General features: G+C 45.0%; 1 protein-coding gene across 2 annotated transcripts in view; it reads right to left on the minus strand.

Moving 5' to 3' along the window:
* Window positions 1–19,262, minus strand: part of EXOC6B (exocyst complex component 6B) — a gene marked incomplete at both ends in the record, with an annotated part of 300,949 nt that overhangs the window by 95,390 nt on the left and 186,297 nt on the right. The window contains 7 exons of one of the 2 annotated variants that reach the window (XM_084263017.1): window positions 5,022–5,201; window positions 6,292–6,426; window positions 9,421–9,532; window positions 15,980–16,089; window positions 17,065–17,170; window positions 18,049–18,146; window positions 18,569–18,640. In XM_084263017.1, the coding sequence (XP_084119143.1) occupies window positions 5,022–5,201; window positions 6,292–6,426; window positions 9,421–9,532; window positions 15,980–16,089; window positions 17,065–17,170; window positions 18,049–18,146; window positions 18,569–18,640 (813 nt within the window). The remainder of the gene's footprint in view (window positions 1–5,021; window positions 5,202–6,291; window positions 6,427–9,420; window positions 9,533–15,979; window positions 16,090–17,064; window positions 17,171–18,048; window positions 18,147–18,568; window positions 18,641–19,262) is intronic. The other variant, XM_084263018.1, reaches the window with a different exon arrangement.

Genomic DNA, 19,262 nt, shown 5'->3' on the forward strand with positions numbered 1-19,262 from the left:
TATTGCTATTAAGTATGCTCTGCAAGTCAACATCCACATCCTCAGCTTCCCCACCTGTAAGATGGAGGTGATGGATATCAAACCCTCGCAGGGATCAGCTCAAACAAAACTTACTCAGCTCTTCTGAGGGCAAGGGGACACTGTCAAAGCACAGAGAGAGCTTGTATAAATCTAAAGAAGGTGTCTTTGGTGCTCATATGATGTTTTCATGATGGTTATTTTCCACTTGGGTCCCTCCCAACGTGGTCAAGGCTGTGGTTGGTGCAAAGTTCAAGGCATTTTACTTCCATGCACAGTGCCTTGGCTTTTAAAATATTACAGAGGGATTTGGCTTTTTAAATGAAAACATAGGTAATCATTCTCTTTAAAAAGAAAATAAACACCACCAAAGCTGTTTCTACCAAAGTAAGAGCTGCCGTGGCCGATGTATTTATTTGCAACTGGGAAGAGATGCCAATATGGTGAATAAGGCAAAAAACATTGCAGGCAGAGAGGCTGCAGCATTCACGCAGCTCCAGCTGAAATCTGTGCCTGCCATCTGGCAAAAATAAGCACAAAAGGGAAAAAAAAAACCCAACCCAAACCCCCTTTTGCAGAGAGTTCATGCTGAACTGCTCAAGTCGGCAGAGGTTAGAGTTTGTTCGATCGCTGAAAGATTGCTTCCCCTTCCCAGGTCAGCATCACCTCTTGACCTGCCCTGATTACCTTCCAAAGGAGGTTATCAAGATACAAGACTAACAGAGGATTAAAGGAAACTTAAAATAAAAACAAAACAACCCCCCTTTCCCCCAACTCGGCTCCCCTCCCCCAAGAAAACATCCTTGCTTTGTTAACCTGACAGTTCACTGTAGGTGTTGACACAACCCTCCATCTTTGAGAAGCTTAATGTCAACAAATCAGTGTGTTTGGAGTAGCCCTGTCAATGCGATTTACATTAACTTGTCTAACAAGAAATAAAAACAACAATCAGCCATCAAAGACAAAAGGCTTTTTCAGTCATTCTTTTAAAAGTATTATGCTGGAATTGTTAATTTTTGAGGCCATGGCTCTTTACTTGCTGAAAACCAGAAACCACCTTTTTTTTTTCCCTTTTCCTAAAATTCTTTTTTAAAGTTGACTTCTTTTTTTTTTTCCTTAAAAAACCCCAAACTTCTTTTAAAGGAGGCCCAAGCATCCCGTGTTAATAAGCTCAGCAGCAGCAGTAACTGGCTCTCCCTGGTTAGTGCAGGAAGAGGGCAGCCTTGAAGCCAAATGTTAATTATGCTTTGATTTCCACCAGCATCTTATTTGCTTTGAGACGTTTTGGGCACTTAGCAGAGAATTTTCAAACTGTGGGTCTAAACCACCATGAAAGTTTTGTGCAGTGGCAGTATGCACCAAAACCCAAATAATTTCACTGGGAACTTCAGCCCCCCACACACACACTGTACCCAATGTGTCTTTGCAGCCAGGGGCAGGGTGTCCCAAAGCAAAGCTGGAGAAGACAGATCGATTACAAAGTGGTTTCCATCATGTCCCACAATATCTACTCTGATGCTCTAAAGGAAAAATTAGGGATTGCAACTCCTGCTTGGACCCTAGAGAAAGTGGAGACTCTTTATGCAACTCCATGAGCCAGGACTAGCTTTGATTTGGGTTACTTTTCCTGCTTGTGCAGGGGAGGTTGGACCAGATGACCTCTTTGCCTAGAGAGGGGGTAGATGCCCCATCCCTGGAAACATTCACAGTCAGGTTGGACAGGGTTCTGAGCAACCTGGTCTACTTGAAGATGTCCCCTTTCTACCCAAACCATTCTATGATCCAATGACCTCCAGAGGTCCCTTCCAACCTCAACCATTCTGAGATTCCCCCCAATAAATACAATAAAATTTCAGCCTCGTGTATCCAAAATGGGAAGCACAAATACTCATGCCTGAATCTTGGCTTACAGACACCTTTTAGCTCACTCAGCATCTCTGCACCTCTTCAACCCCTCTTCCAAACTTTGACTTGACTCAACCGGACCCTTCAAGGCCGTTAAGATCTGCCTTGCAGCAAGCTGGAGCCTTGACCCCAGAAAGGTTTCCTGCAGATGAGCAGCCCCATCTGAGACAATGGGATTACTCACACCCTGCATTTTTGCAGGCTCAGGACTTTCGGCTCCGTTTTATTACAGGACAGAGCTTTTTGTTGGTGTAATTTTAGCACAGTAACCGGCAACATGCCCAGGCTGAGTTTCTTTGATCATCAGGTGAAGGTTTTTCTCAGTGTTATTACTGTCGTGACAAAAGGCAGGTGAGTAGCTGTGCTCCTGCCACTTAGTCATCTCTTTTGTTCCACAAAAAAAAAACAACAACCCTGCTGCAAGTTCAGATCCTAGGAGAGAGCTTCTCCCTTCTTTTAAAATCATGCAAATTCAGTCAACATGAAGATACCCGCTCTGGGAGGCAGGGGCATTTCCAAACCAGGTAAGGACATGAGAACAGCAAGGGACCACGTCACATGGAGACCACTTCTAGGGACAAGAAGATGCTCCATTTTCCCAGGATGGTGCAGAGTCACTTGCTTTTCCTCATGAGATACTCACAGTGTGGAAATCCTTTATTTTATACCTGGAAAAGGCTGCAAACCCATTTCAAATGGGGCAAATCATAATGCTATGGTGCTAGTAATTTGGGCTGGATTCAGAGAGCTCTACCCTGCAAGCCTGCAACATCCTCTTACTTAAAATTCACAATTTTGGGAGATAGTACCTTTCCCTCTTGAATCCCTCTCATTCTTTCCTTTTACAAATGAAGCTCATCCCACATCCTGGGTGCTCTCATGAACATCTATGTCATTCTGCTGCATTAATTGAGGCAGATGTGGGCTTCTACATGCCTCATCTACACTTCATTTAGTAAAGTGAAACCTTTTGTGTTTTTCTAAATAAGCCACTGAAGAAGAAAAAAAAGCAGCTCTTGAGGCCCACAAGAACAAACCATTAGAGCCACCAAGGAATCTGTGTGCCTTTATGATGTACCCTGACTTTTTTCTGACCTTGGTCTCACCCACCACTGCTTGCAAGGGTATGTGAGGACCCCACCAGCAACATTCAATGACAGCATCTTCACAGCCCTCCTCTAAAGGAAAATCCCAGACCTATGTCTCCTACAAACCTTTTAACCAGATTCACAGCTTCACAAATCAGATCACAGCATGTGATTGACTTGCCTCCCCTATCTTGCAGGGCTGTTGGAAGGATCATAGCCCTGCAATGCTTTCAAGATAAGGTGCTACACATGTGCTGGTTGAACAGCACCAGCTTGTTAGCAAACACCTCCACCACAGCAAACTGCAGCCAGCCTTCTTCTCAGCTGGGTTCTTCCTAATCCAGTCTGGAAGACAAAGGCTGCTTAAATCTATTTTGGTCCTTTTTAGACCAAGTAGCTGCCCTCTTAGTCCCCAAACCAATTTTGATTCATTCAAAAGGGAAATATTAATATTTAAGGAAGATAAATCACTTAAGGTGCATCTCATAAATCATTGTGGGCATCTCTCCCCATCCTCATCTCTCTTGCTAGCCATGCTTCATGCTCTGGTGCAGAGACCAATCTCCCTGTCAAACTCCGTTACTTTCTTGCATAAGTACTCCCAATATGAGTTGCAGAAGTGGTTTCCCGGTAACAGCCCATACTGGTGCTGCTACATCTCCTTTGTTTTAGGAGAAAGCCAGTACTTGAGGAGTCCAGCCATCTCCAAGTACCTCCCAAGTCCAGAGGGCATCTACCCCATGCAGTGCACATGGTTACCAGCCTCGCTGCTCAGGGCTGCCAACAGAGGGGATGCTTTGCCCTTTTAACCTCTCTGCACAGGAGGCAATGCTTTATTTAGAAGTTCGTTCCAGTAACAGCTGAACCAAGACAGAACCTTCTCCTCAACAGCACCTCCAGGTACAGAGAACTGGGAAAACCATTTTCACTTGTCTGTTGGTGGCTTCTCCATCCACAGCAGATCAGTCCTAATGTTCCCACTACCAAACCTTCCTGCCATTATAGTGAAGGCCCAAGGCATGAGCCACGCAGAAGACTAAAGCTTTGGGGCTGTCACGCCTCCCAAAACAGCTCTGAAGTGCTTGAACATCCTTCCAGAAGAGCAATCACAGCAGCGTAAACAGGCAGAATGGAGTTAAGGAAACTGCCATTGTGTACAATTAGTCTTGACTTCCTGTTTACATCCAAGCTTGTGAAAGGTGCCACCAGTGTACTATAACCCTGAGCACCCACTAACAACAAATAACAGTCCAGTAAGGAAGAAAGATCTGAAATTGCTGTTAGGACAAATAGAGCATTCAGTGGATTTACTATTTCAAAATACCTGCTGATTGAAGATACCTGTAAGTATATAACCAGACACCTCAGAACAAATCTTATTTAAAGGGGGAAAAAAAAAGCTGTTTGAGCAAAAAAATAAAACTCCCTCATGATTATATTTTTCCTATTCAATGGGACACGACTCAGCCAACTGCAAAAAACAACATAAAACACACTTTGATTGCAATAACAGCATAAACAGAGGCATATTTTAGACAGCAGAGAAAAGAAAGAAACATATGCTACCTTCCAACGCAGAGCAGTATTTTGATGTAAGGCACCCAGTGACTTGACAAACATTTGGAAATGTGTCTGCATTTAAATAACAGACACTCTGATACTGGGACCTCTCTGAAAAAAATCTTGAATGCCCATTAAGCTGAAAGTTAATATATCAAAAATATAGGTGGCTACTGAGTTATGATCCCACTTCTACATGGTGGATTGCAATACTTCCCTCATTCTTGTATAAGTAGACTTGCAAATACTTAGAGACACTCTCGCTGAAGCCCAACTGCTGGCAATACATGAAATAAGACATTAATTTATAAAGCAAACTGTTTTGTAACACTCAACAGTACAAGGCCCCACTTCCATAAAGTCTGAGCAACTGTGAGCTTCAACAGCACCATCAGATGCCCATGTGCTCACCAGACAGAAAAAGAAAGCAAATCAGTGGGGGTCTCTTACCGGGAGGTGGGTGAACACGGCAAACGTGCTGCGTAGAAAGCCAATGAGATCTACAAGGTAGTCACTGGCCTTGCTGCCTGGCTCCATGGCCATCCAGTCGTAGTCTGCCAGCTGCAAGAACTGGTCTATCTTCTGGTTCAAGTTAGTGTAAATCTCCTCCTCAGCAGCATGGCGGGCGTCCTGGGAAACACGACAACGTTACCTGGGATGGATTCTCCACACCACAAGTCTACACAAGTAACTTTTAGCCCCAAAAGCAGCGCAGGGAAAAGTGCCTGTAGGCAACTACATGGCTGCTACAGCTTCAGGTTAGCTCAGACTGGTGGGACACATGCCACCAGGACAGTGGTAGACAAGATCAAGCTGGTCTCTGCTTTTAATGCAACCTGGGACCAGGAGGACAAATCTAGTACAGGATGGAAGAGAGAGAGAAAGAGATGGAAGCAGAACGTCCCATATTAAAAACGGTTGAGATCAACCAAACTGTGTGGAGGTATGAGGCACAGAAGAGCCTCCCTGACAGAATAAGGGTTGGAAAACTCTCCCTTTGGCCAAATAGGTAGGTGATATCAGCAGGGACAATGAACGGACTTCCCTGAGGACCTGGTGTCTTAGTTTCCTTCTGAGTTATCCCAAGGGCAAATCCCACCCAACCAATCCCCTACTGTCACTCAAGTCCTCAGTGCTGTTCCCATCTCCTTCCCATCGGCTGCAGGACACAATTCAGGCAACCCCCAGTTGACCCAATTATGGCCTTAAGATTTCATACCAAGTATCTGGGTGCACATTCCTGGGTTATGATTTAAAGATTTAAAGACTAGGAAGTCTAGCAGTTTCTGCCAGCCCTGATTCTAGGGGATAATGCTAAAAGGAGTGGAAAGATACAGAAATACAGGTTCTGAAAAATCTATTCTCCTCTTGGGTGAAAGAGGAGAGCTTGCATTCATGGCCAGACATGTGTAACGCTGTACAGTGCTCAAACAGCAAAATAAAAATTCATTTAAAATTTTTTTTCAAATCAGACTTTTGCTTAATCCTTTACATAATAAGTGCCATAGTCACAGCCTGTAAATTAGGGCTACAAAGGCTCATGCTCCCTGGGACAAACCCAGAATCTAGTCCGATGGTGTAAGCTTCCCAGGATATGATAAAATTACCTGTCAGCTCAGTTTAGCTCCCTACATCCACACACACACACACTTTGAAAGCAGATATTCTCCAACAAGCATCAAGAGCAACTCCCTAGAGGTGGATCTACCAGCCTTCTCACCTTGAAGGTCGTGGTCCCATAGAGTTTCGTAGTGTGCACAGTTTCTGGAAGTACATTAGTGATATTGGTTATGAATTCCTCTAGGAACTTGCAGGATTTCTCCAAATGGGTCGTATTTATAATAATCTGTACAAGCTGCAAAGGCAAAAAAGGTATTCAACCATCATGTTCCTGACACCAGGGATGTGCCAGGTAAATGGATGCCAATTCCTAAGAACTTCTGACATGAAAAGCTGACATTGTAAAAACATAGTAAGCTTCCCTACACACTCAAAAGCTCTCCTCCTTTAACAGCATCAGAAACTTAAATAAAAGATAATTTTGGGGGAAAAGCATTTCCCATGACAGCCGCTAATACTACAGAAGATTTTTTTTTTGTAATGACTTTCCTACATTCAGCTGTCAGTCAGGGCTAGTTTCAATGCAGTTCAAACACAACAGGCTTACCAAAAAATGCCATGTCAAGTCATGAGTATTCTGTCTGCTAATGAACCCTAAGTAACCGGTATCTTGAGTGACACCAAACAGCATCATCCAAAAGCATGTAACAAAGAAACCACAAGGCTTTACTTTCCTGCGGGTGGTGTGGGTGAACAGCAGATCTCACCTGGGTATCTGTTTGATTACCATACCCACCACTATCTGCAATTTTCTTAATGCTGACTTCTCAGCTGCCTTCACATAGCACCATTTCAGGACATTAAGGGCAACTGCAGAGTTAAAAGCCTCTGCTAATGTCAACCAACACGAACATTTACAATCCAGAGCAAACCAATCCCGACTTTTAGGATCACTGACTTGGAAGAACCATGAATTCCATAAGTATATCCCCTTTCTTTCCAAGCAGACTGACACAAATGTTTTCAGGGTGCAACATAAGCTATAACAAAACCTTTCCAAATAACATCTAGTTCAGCTGTTATGCCAAAACAGTTCTCTTACAGACACAGAAGGCATTACAGTGCTCCAGACTGATACAATTTAACTGCTACAATTTAATTGTGACACTGCAGTCACAACAAAATTACATGGAAACACTCACAAATCTTCTGAGTGAGATGGATTAATCACCAAATTGAGTGTTGCAGGCACAGAAATACTGAGGGAATTCCACAAATACTATAGCACCCAACCAATGTTAGTGCCATATGACATGAGAAGAGGCGATGGTCAGAGTTTGGGACGTTCATCTTGGATATTGGAAGCAAAAGAGTCATTAGGAAGGTAGTGCAGAACTGGAACAGGGTCCCTGGAGAAGCTGTGGAATCTGTGTTTTGAAGAAATTAAAACTCAGACAAAGAAAGCAATGGTTGACGTAATCTGAGCAAGTAATAATCCCACTTTCACTGCAAAGCTGGGCTAGCTACCTCCAGAGGTCACTTCCATCCAATGCTTCTGTGATTTCAGTCACATTTTTGTTCTAAAGAAATCAAATTCCATCTTATCTGAACTCCTCTTGTTTTGTCCCTAAAACGTATTATGAAGATAACATGGGTGGGGGGTGGGGATGTGGGGTGGGGTGTGATTTCTCACTTCTAAATTCCTTGGGTTAATTCCATTCTTGAATTTTGCCTTCAAACAAGCACTCATGTGTTTCCTTTTCTCTGTCAGACAGCTGTGACATCATGACCATGATCTGTTTTCCTATAGCTTCAAGTTAATTAAATATTAGGTATTTCCAACTGTGCAAAATTCCTCCTAAACCTCTTCCCTGCTCAGATATCGAACTTGAAGGCCATGGCTGCTTTGATTCTCTTCCACCACACCTTCTGAGCTTTTCTGCTCCCTCGCTGGCTTCTTCAAGTTCTGATCTTCTCCTGAACTCAGAGGGTAAGATCTTCTTGTTGGGGTATTCAAATGAAAAAAAAAAACAGCAGCATCTTCCAAACATCATGATTATCTGGAGCAGACTTGGTAACCAACTTGAAAATTCACTGCTAAGAGGCAGCCTCAGAAAACAGCGATGAAAAGCAGAGAGGCTACCAGACCAGAAAGGCTGGCACAGAGCCTTTTCCACCACTTGGAAGATGACATCTGGAGTGGCCAGAAACAGACAGTGTTGTTTTGTGCACAAATTAAACCTGGGAAGTGATAGTTATGCAAGGTACTTAAATACCTTTTGCGATCACTTTTGATGCCAGGCCCCTGCCTACATATGATCTCAGACTCTTCAACGCCTCCTCTAAGTCCTGTGCTCCATGCAGTCACACCAACGTCTTTTAAAGTGGGAAGGACTTGAGAAATTTTGGAGAAAAATGCAGTGTGCTTCCACTTGGACAAACAGGTCAATGGTTACACAAAGAAAAGGGGTGGGAGGGGGTGAAGATGCTCAAAGTCCTGGGTTTTTTTCAACCAAATTAGAAGAAAATGATGGTAGAGATAACTGGAGAGGTAGGCACTTGGTAGGTGGTAAAGAACATGAGGGTGAAAATATGATAAAAGATTCAGAGATGTACACCAGCTTCAGGACATACTACACCTTTATTTTAAACTTGTACTGCATATGCTTTCCTTGCACAAATCCTCTTCAGCTCTGAAACACAGAAGCAGCCCCTCTCTGCCCAAAGAAAGGCATCACCTTCACTCAACGTGGAAGAGCCAAGGAACATCTCCACTGCCTAAACTGGGCAAAAGCAGCTGAGGGGACCATCACGCTCAAATATGCCCTTCCTACGCTCCATCACTCTGTGGGAACGTTTCAAAAAAGATAATTTTGGGGGGTGGACAATGCAGGGATCCTGTTGCATTCCTGTATGTGGAGAGAGCCTTGAGAGGAGCAGGAGGGAAGAGGAATTTGCCCCCAGGGAGCACAGAGATTCCAGACTGTGAGATAAAGGGCTGAGGAAGCTTCATAGGTAAACACACACTGCTGTAAATGCACCAAACTCTCCAAAGCTCCCCTCCAAAGGGCATTTACAGTGTCCAGAGAGCAGGACACATTACAAGCTTCCTATCTCCAAAAATACAACACTTTTTTTTCTTGCATGGTTCCATTATTGTTTTCCAACCAATTATTTTATAATAATGCTCCAAGCCAGCATCTCTGAAGATGATGTAAGGAGCTCCAAGGGACAAAGCCCCTTCCATCACCCTGCCCTGGGAACAGGTCTCCTCAAAACCACGACCTACCTCTGTCAGCCCGACATTTTTCCTCTTAATGACATTCTGTAAACAGTTACTCAGCGTCCTGGTCAGCAGCAGATTCGTAGATTTTCTAATCATATCATCAACTTCAGTGGAGCTGGAAAGTAGAATTTAAAAGAGAGATTGGCAAAGCGTTCTAAGAAAGGAAAATCACTCGGAGCCCTCATCGCCCAGTCTCCTGCACCCCTTGGAAAGGAACCATAGTGTGGCAGTTGGTGAAGAGCTGAAGCCTCTTGGGAAAGGGCTCATGGAAAAGTTCATGGAGGACTGTCTCCCATAGGTGGGACCCCACAGTGCAGCAGGGGAAGGGTGTGAGGAATGCCCCCCCACACCCCACCAGTTAAGAAGGAAAAAAACTCATGAGGAGCTGACCAAAACCCCCATTCCCTGCCCATCCCTGTGCCACAGTGGTGCTTTAAGATCTGGTGACACTTCTCATTACCCGACTCTGGTGTCACTGTGTGTGCAGTGTAGTGTGGTAAAGGAGAGTTTTCTTTCCTTTATTCTGTGTTGAGTCTGTTTTGCCCATGACACCAATTGCAGAGTGATGGCTCCTTGTCCTTATCTCAACTCCTGAGCCTCTCAATATATATTTTCTCCCCTGGCCAGCTGAAAAGGGGAGCGATAGAGCAACTTCAGTGGGCATCTGGCCTCCAGCCAGGGTCAAATCACCACAGGTACGCAAGGAGAAAGACATCAAAGACATGCAATGGGGGGGGGGAAAAGCTCAAACCAACCCCACAACCACCCCCACCAGCCTTCTCATGGCTTTTTCTTTAATTACATCAGACTGGAGGTTTTTCCAACATGCTCACAGGTCTTTGCTGCCCCTCCAACATGCACACCAGCAAGGTGCAACCTCTTCTTTCTGAAGGAGGTTTTGGAAACCCACCCCAGCACAGGCTCCTTTGATCTGTTGTTGGCCCTGCATTAGCCCTGACACCACGGGGCTTTATCTCTGGCAGCACAGTGACAGGCAGCTGAGGGCAAAGAGAATTTCCAACTGGAAAGCTGAGAAGCATTAATAACTTTAAGGCTCCCCTGTAAATCAAGCTTGTGACCTTTTGCTCCTTCTCCTGTTTTACTTGACAAAAGGGCCAGATGACAAAGCAGGGTTGGACATGAGAAGCCAAAGCAAACCCTGCAGTACCCTGCAGTTACTGCTGGTGTGTGAGATGGGAGATGTCAGAGGCTGCTATTGGGGTGTCTGCTGGTGCAGGGATGGGTGCTGCCAGCCCTTGCCCAGCTCATGCCTCCCTGATTTATGTATTTAACATTAGAGCAGATGCACTGAGACACTGGTCCATCAGTGCCTGATGCTTGGAAAAACAAGACTGAGCTTTCTCCAACCACAACCCTGCAGCCACAGCAGCCTCCTGGACCTGCTCATCTTCCCCAAGCACTCTGAAGCTTTCATCAACTCCATTTTTAAATAAATTCAGGACTTTTCTAGCACTGCTACAAGAGAGTTGCACTGAAATCTCCCAAATTCCCAAGAGAAGCAGCAAATATTTCTCTCTTCTTGCATCTCTGAGCAAAGCCATGCTTGTATTTCTGAGAGGCTGAGAAAGCCGTGCCTTGATGCAGCTTTCCCAAGGAAAACCCAGCTGCACAACTCCCTGTACGTCCAAGTGGCTGAGCTCCTCAACAGGTCCCTCTAATATTTCCTTTTCCCTGATGTTCAGAAATCTGCTTTTCTGAACTACATGCCTGCCAAAGGCTGACCAGTGTCCCCTTCCTATTTGGTCACAAGGAGGACCAGCAGCTTGGCAGGATAATTTAAATTCAATGTCATCAACTAAAGTCTTGGTGTAGGTCTCTTCTAGATAATCACTGCTAATCCCTCCAAATTTACTTTCCTCCCACTTAGTGGGGAAGCACATCTTGTGTTAATGATGACTGGGGCTAGCCCACTCCACATCCCAGGTGGTCCCTTTGGTGCCTTCTCGCAGAGTTTGGTTGTGAGGTCCAAGGTGATGCATCAGGGTTTTTAAAAGTGTGGAGCAGAAATCAACATGTGTGGGGAAAAGAAGCCAGCTAATTATTTCCCCTGGTCTTTGTACCATGCTTGGGATCCTCAAATACCGTTTTACTTAAAGATTTAAAAAAAAAACAACCCAAACCCAGCACACATGTATGCACAACACATCCACCTCCACACCTTCCAGAGAATCATCAAGATGATATCTAAGACCATGAAGTCCAATCATCTGTCCATTACCACCACATACTGGAGTGTCATGTCTACAGGTTTTCTGAACACCTCCAGGGACCATGACTCCACCACCTCTCCCTGGGCAGCCTGTTCCAATGCCTGACCACTCTTCCAGTGAACAATTTTTCCTTAATATCCATTCTAAACCTCCCCTGATGCAACTTGAGACCATTTCCTCTTTTCCTATTGCTAGTTAATTTGGAAAAGAGACCAATCCACATCTCACTACTCCCTCATTTCAGGTAGTTGTAGAGAGTGAGAAGGTCTCATCAATCCCCCAGGAAGAACCAGTTTGTCCTCAGGCCCCTCCACCTGACAATAACATGGTTAAATACAGCAGGTGCAATAAAATCTAACCCTGTGATGATCTACAGATGGTAAAAAGGAGATTTAAAGCAAAGGGGTGGTATAAAGAAACCCCATTACAGCAGGGGCAGCAGCTGCCTGCTGCTGCCAGTGGTGTGGGAACTGGGGAAGAGGGTTGGGGGGACAGCAAGGGCTGGAACCACACACAGAGGGGGAAAGAAATAATTGTCTAGGGAACATACAGTCTACAACACTGTATCTTTGTACAAGCACTTTGGGGATTTGTCCTGGGAAATCCTGAAATGAAAAACATAAGGAGTCACAGAGCCCATCCCTAGGGATGGTGGAGGTACAGAACAGCTAAAGTTGAAAGAGGAACTGGTGACTGGAGCTTCCAGCATCTAGTGGAACCCAGAAAGCTCAGATGAAAAACACGGGGCTTTGGACATGGTGTCAGCTTTTCCCACTAAACCAACACAGCAGCCAATGAGGTCGCACTGGAAAAGCTCGTGGGTTTTTTTTTTCATTCAAATGTCAACCTGTCATCAGGGCGTCAAAATTAAACAAACCAGTTACTGTCTGGCTGCGTGTACGCCCCAAGACAGTCATGCTGTTGGCAGGAGCGGGATGCTGCTGGCCTCTGCCCGACGCTGCAGCCAGTGCTGACGGCACAAGGTTGCCATATCACCAAATGCTTTGCAAACTGAGGGGTTGCTTTAATCGCTCACTTCAGCTGCAGGAACATCTCAAGCGTGATGGCCTCCAGGGCATAATAAACAAGTAGTGCTTAATAATACTGCTTAGCACTTCCAAGCTGCTTTTGCTTCTTCAAAGCACTTCTAACTGAGCTGTCTCTGTGTACAAGCACCAGTTACAAAGGTTTCCTCTTCTCATTTTATCTGTGTAAGCTAGAAAATCAGGTTGTAACTTGAGTTACATGGTGGGTCAAGCAGCTTGGTAACCCCTGTGGTTGGATTCCATTGGAGCAGGAGGATCTGCAACATCTCCCATGAGGTCCACAGGCTGAGGGGAAAAAATGGAAACATTTTTTGGGGAAAAAAAGATCAGGCAGGATTTGACCAGGTGCTGGACCGTGATTCCCCAAATCTTCCTTGTTGCAAGAGAAGAGGTAAGTGAGGGTGGCGATGGGCATTAGCTGTTACCTTGCCCAGCACTCTCACCGTTCAAATGATGAGCCAAGTAGTAGCTCCCACCAACAGCTCATCGCAGTGTCCAGACCAGTGGGGTCTGTTAACAAAGAGAAATGGTGCCAATCAGTTGTATGACGCCAACTTTTGACTATGAAGTAGAGGTTGAGTCTTGGCTGTACAGCAAGGTCACACCCCAGTTCTCAATATGCAAGAAGAAAACAAATCCTGCCAAATGTTGAGTGTTTTTTAATGTGGGCTGCTCACGACACATGTCTGATGTCAATCTGATCTACCAACTTCATTACCAGGCTTGGACTACAACCACAGACCTCTAGGTAACACACACGCAACAACACGAGCTATCAAAGAAATCCCATTTATCTCCTCTCTCCTAAAGCAGGTGTCCAAAGGTTCAACCTGATTTGACTATCCAAGCCTCTGATTTGTTTTTATTTTACTTTATTTTTAATAATTTTCATGTACTGAAATTATTTTTAGCACTTGGAAAATTGTATCCCAAGTGCTTTCAGGATGGGTGCTTTGTTTGGAAAAAAAAAAAACCCAAATCCAAACAGTCAAAAGTCCTGGTAGATTAGAACTGACATCTCAGCCTTCCACTCACTGTTTTCCAAAGATATTCCCTATCTTTCAAATGGGAAATTCCACCAGAGCCAGTGGAAGCCTTCCAGTGAGTGGACACTTTTAAAGACATCTCCTCAATGAGCTTAAATACACACTTTTTAACAAAGGCAGAACTGATGAAAATATAAACGAGCTTTTCTTTCTCCTGAGCAAATTAATAGAGCCAAACAAACAAAAAAAAAAACACCACAACCCCTATAAATGCATAGTAAGCTCCAAATTTTCTTCAAATACTTGAAAAGCAAAATAACTTTCACAAGCATAGCAATATAAAGGAAAACACACCCGTCCAACAAATACAAGAAGCTAGTTAAAAAAAAATAATTAGGAGAAAAAAAAAGAAAACAAGTTAAATTTTTCTGCCACAGGGCTCTGTTCTTCAGGAAAAGACTGCAGAGTATTTAAGCGAGCTGTCTGGGTTAATGACAGCTGATGTCCCGTATCCCATAGCAGTAGTCATGACCTTCAGGCCTCCCATGACTGACGGGCTGACCCCAATCACTCCAGGGTGCAAGGTAAATGACAACCAAAGAAGAAAAAGAAAGAGAAGAGAAAGAAAACTTGCTGCCGGCTTTGTAGCCAAGCTTCCTAATAAAACCTAATTCAAGCTGTCAGGGTGAAATGAAGAAAGTGTCAACAGGGGTTTTCAGAGAAATATTCCAAATGTTTAGCTAGAAAAGCCAAGAGCTCAGTTCCCTTCCCCCAGCCCAACGCTGCTCCTCAAAAAGGGCTGGAAAATCCAATGTCGAAAGGAATTTTAATAACGTGTCCGGGGGGACCCCTGAGGAGGGACCCAAGGGGACACTTTTCTTCCCTTCCCTGACAAACCCAATAATCTCCATAATGGTGAGGGGCACAAAATTCGCAAGGGAAGTGCCAACGGAGGGGTTTGGTGAAACCAGCATCCATGTGAAATCAGACCACTCCGTCGGCTTTAGAAACCGAGATGTTTAATGGTGACCCACAGGTTAAGAGCCCTGGGAGCCACCAAAGAGAACAACCTGCCACCAGTGGAAGGCTGAGATTAAACGTGGGGTGAGAAACGTCCTGCGCTGCCACATCAACCAAAGAGCTACCACGTCTTCTAGCAGAAGATGGAGATAAAGTGCCTCTCCAGATTATTAAACCCTGCACAAAGGAGCAGAATTAAAACCCTGAAGAGCCTTGTGCAGGCAGTGAAACATCTGGTGATCTTCACATCAGCACTGGGGCAATGCCCAGTGTCAGGATATGAAGCTGCCAAGATGGGGGGGAATCCTATTCCCCCCACCCCTGTCCAACCTCTCACTATTACGGTGCTGCAAGTGGCAGGGAAGAAGGATCCCTCCTTCCAGTAAAAGTCTCTTCATGCATTTATATATCTTTACCAAGTTGAAGACATTACTGGGTGCAAAAATAAAAAGCACCAACTTGCAGTTCCTGGCAAATATAGTTGTTTTTTAATCACAAACACATATACATGCACAAAAGCAGGATCAGGGCACCTTGGGATGGAGAAGGGAGGGTAAACACATGGAATATTTTGGAGACTTTAAAAATAATTTTTTAAAAATCACATTATTTGTATTTAAACTCTCATGGGAAATAAGAAAAACAAACCCCCTAAACCAGAAGCTGAAACTCATTAACATACAGGGCAAATCAAAACCTCAAGAGTTTTCCCACCAACGTGCTCCTTGAAGGACAGTTCTGAGAGGCCACGTGGAGGTTGTAGATTCACAGAATTGTAGGGGTTGGAAGGGACTTCCAGAGATCATTGGGTCCAACCCCCCTACCAAAGCAGGTTCACACAGATAGGCGTCCAGATGGGTCTTGAGTATCCCCAGAGAAGGAGACTCCACAACTCACCTGGGCAGCCTGTTCCAGTGAAATTCCAGTAGATGTGACATCAGGTACTGACCTGATGACAAATGAGCATCACTGTCTTTCTTGAGACAACCAGATTCAACTATTTAGTACATGTGACTCCTTAGATGAAACAGCCCCCTCACTTTTTATACAGCTATCATGGTCTTTCCCTCTGTGAGGCAGCTCTTTTTAAGGACTTGACCAGCCCTTTGTACACAAAGGATGCCACCACTCCAAGGAGACCACCAGCCACCTCCAGTTTAGACAGAGTATAATCCAAGCACGGAGGGTGGAAGAAGAGAATTCATATTTTAATCCCATTCAGATCTTTCAGTGCAGACAAATCCTCTATATTACAACCACCAGCAGACTCATTCCCTACCTCAGATGAAGGTCTTCAGAAAACTTCAGACAGGCATAGATGAATTCCTTAATCTGATTGTAAACTTTAGGCACAAACTCAGAAAAGGGGAACTTCTTTGGAAAGGGTTGCTGTAAAATACAGGAGAGACTTCAAATCAGAGAGCAGATATTTAACAGGAGTGACGACCGCTTTCCAGCAACGTGTTCCAAGCAGTTAAATTAATTCTAGTATTTAGCTAAATCCAGCAATGAAACAACAAGCCAGCAATTATTGTATATTACACAAACATTACAGCCAAGTGAAAGACCAGATAATCACGTACAAACAGCACACGGGTGCATAAGGGATTTGGAGTCTGAAACTGGCTGGAAGGAAACCTGCAGCTAGGAGGGAGCAGGCAGCACAACACAACCCTCATTCCCTCTCCCTATTCCTTAACTCATATGGAAAAAAAAAAAAACCCACTGGAGAATTTTTTTACTTTTATCTCCCACCATTCACAAAGTGTTTTGCTGGGTCACCTCCCACAGCTGGTGCCCAAGGTGAACACTTGCTCACAACAGCCAAGAGGAAACAGATGTCCTCTACCAAATTTTTTCCTAGTTAGTTTTTATCCTTAGCACACATGTGGCTGGGAGCACAGAACATTCCTAGTAAGAAGATGGACCCCTCAAGTATAGTAGTGGGGGAAGGACACAGGCTTTCTGAAATCTAAACACTTGACTTGGATTGAAATCCCCACCCCAGTCCCAGTTAAGTTCACCACGCTCAGAGCTCACTGGATGCCAGATGTGGAGTAGAAGACCAAACAGGCTTTTAAGGGACACTGGCTAGGTCAAATTTGGCTACATACTTCTACAAAAGTCAAGAGATACCACTTATCCATGCAAGGAGAAATGTAATGCGTGGAAAATATATTTGTTCTTTCCCCTGTTTTGCTTTTTTCTGATGATTACTTGGTTCAGGGGGAAGGGGGCGGATTTGGTGGTTGTTTTGGGCTTTTGTGGACCCTTTCATTTGCAGTTCTCAGTACCACTAACAAGGGTGCAGGGGTTTCTTGCACCAGCAGACACGCTGTGTTGCTTTCCCCATTTCCAGATTACCTTTTCAAGTTCTGCATCCTGGAATGGGAACTGTCCAACTATTTTCTTATAAACTTCTTCATTTGTCACTGGGATGGGACTGTAGTTATCTGAATCAAGTATATTTCTAAGCAAAAAAAAAAGAAAGTTAGAAAGACAGCTCTATGCCAACAGACCAACCACAACTTTGCAGATTTACTGCTCATTTGGGAAGCTCTTAAGAAGGAGGTGCCAGTCAAAGACTTGATCTCATGGGGATAAAGTTCCTCCTGGATTTGTGACTGTTGAAATCATCCTTCCTGTGGCTAGGCACAAGGAGCTCTCCCAGCTTCAAGTCTTCAGTGTGCATAAAGGCACAACCAAGGTGTAGCAAGGGGGAGCTTCAGCAGCAGGCCCTGGTAAAGTCCAAGTGAGCTCTGGTCCTGCCTGACTCCAGGAAGATCAAGGCTGAGTTACCAGGGCACTCTCAATCCTCCAGCACCTCTTTCCAATGCTCCATGCTCTGAAACACCTCAATCTTCCTGGGATATCCTGGAGGACCATGGCAGCATGAGCTGGTGGCTCCTAAGTGCAGCATGAGATGCTGGATAAGGTATCGTGTGCCCTACCTGCAGGCAACTGCTCAGCTCACAGGTGTACCTATAACAGCAGCATCAGGATATGCCACCCATGTCCCAAGGCACACATGGCTCAGTGCTGGAGCGAGGGCACAGGAAAGCTACTGCAGCACCAGATTTTTGCATCCTTCCACCTATCAAAGCAAGCTCCATAATGAAACCACAACCTTGTCCCTCTGGGCTGTAAAACCTCTGGCCTACAGCAATTTATTGTGCAGTTCTCACCACACACAGCATCTTCACAACTCTATTTACATTGTCTCACTCTGATCCAAGGAGAGCACAGTATGAAGCTTATTGTTGCCTGCATTTTAAACACGAGCTTGCTACTAATGTCTCAGCTACTCTGTAAGGAATGTCTCATGAGCTCACTTAAATTGCTTCTTACCTGAAAACTCCTGACCACTTCTTCAGCAGGGTTTCACTATACTGGTCTTGGATCTCCAGCAGCATGTCAAAGAGCTGGTTCACCGGGAAGCCATATCCCTGCAGCAGGGTGGGGAAAGACAGCAACTTCAGGCAGGAAAAAGTCACCAACAGGCAACTGAAGATTATTTTCTCTATTTAATGGGGAGGATGGGGGCAAATTTTCCCCTGCCACCACTGCAGAGGTGCGTGGTGCTGGCGGGGAGGTTTAGGCAGTGATTTACTGAGGTGGCAACATCAAGGGCCATTAAAGGCTGGGTGCAGGCAGGAAGCACAAGGACTTGGGAAGGCAGCCAAGGTTTAGTCCTTGCCTGCAGGCTGGCCACCCCACATGCAGAGCCAACAAGGGTGCTGCAATGTGAAAAAAGAAGCTGGGCTGCCACAGTGAGCCCACATCAGCCCTTTAACCCTGCTGATGGATGTGATCTGCAAGCAGTGCGACCACTGAGTGAGTTCAAGAGCAGTCACTGGCAGTCACCTACCTGGAGTGTATCTGCAAAGAGGACAATGAGGTTCTTCAAGTCTAACACCAGGCTCGGGTCCGAGCAGTAGGACTGCAAAGAAAGGGGGAAATTAAAACACGGTCTTAACTGCAGCACACAGAAAAAATATTGCCCTCAGCCTTAGTGCATTATCAACTGAGTGATAATAACTGCACAGGCACGCTGTGCAGTCAGCCCATGCCCTAACGCTGAACAGGGAAAGGGAAGGCACACTGATAAGGGTATCTCCCCTCATAACACGCTGCTCTTGAGGCTCTCCATGATGAATAAGGATTTCAGTTGCTCTCAAGATACCTGAAGTGTCTCTAAGATTACCCAGGAGCTGCTGGGGAAGCGAGAGGAGATGAAGCAAATCAGCGTGCTGTCATACCAAGACGACAGCAGCGCCTCTCATTTAATATTTAGTGTGTTGTGTCTGACGGTAATGAAGCATCGCAGAGAGGCATCCCCAAGCCCCGCGCGAAGGCTGCATTGCTAAGTGGTTCAGGCTGAGGAAAAACACACTGCATACCTATATTTCAGCAAAGTTAGCGGTCAGAGCTACACAACGAGTATTTATTGCTGGTCAGGGCACTGCTCAAAACCCTAAAGATACAACTCAGCCCAGTGACAGCACCGGTCGTCCCCCCAGAGCCACCTCACGTCACCCACAGGCTTCGTGCACTCTCTGGAC

This window comes from Gallinula chloropus (genome assembly GCF_964237585.1).
Source record: "Gallinula chloropus genome assembly, chromosome: 4".
NCBI classification, from domain to species: domain Eukaryota; kingdom Metazoa; phylum Chordata; class Aves; order Gruiformes; family Rallidae; genus Gallinula; species Gallinula chloropus.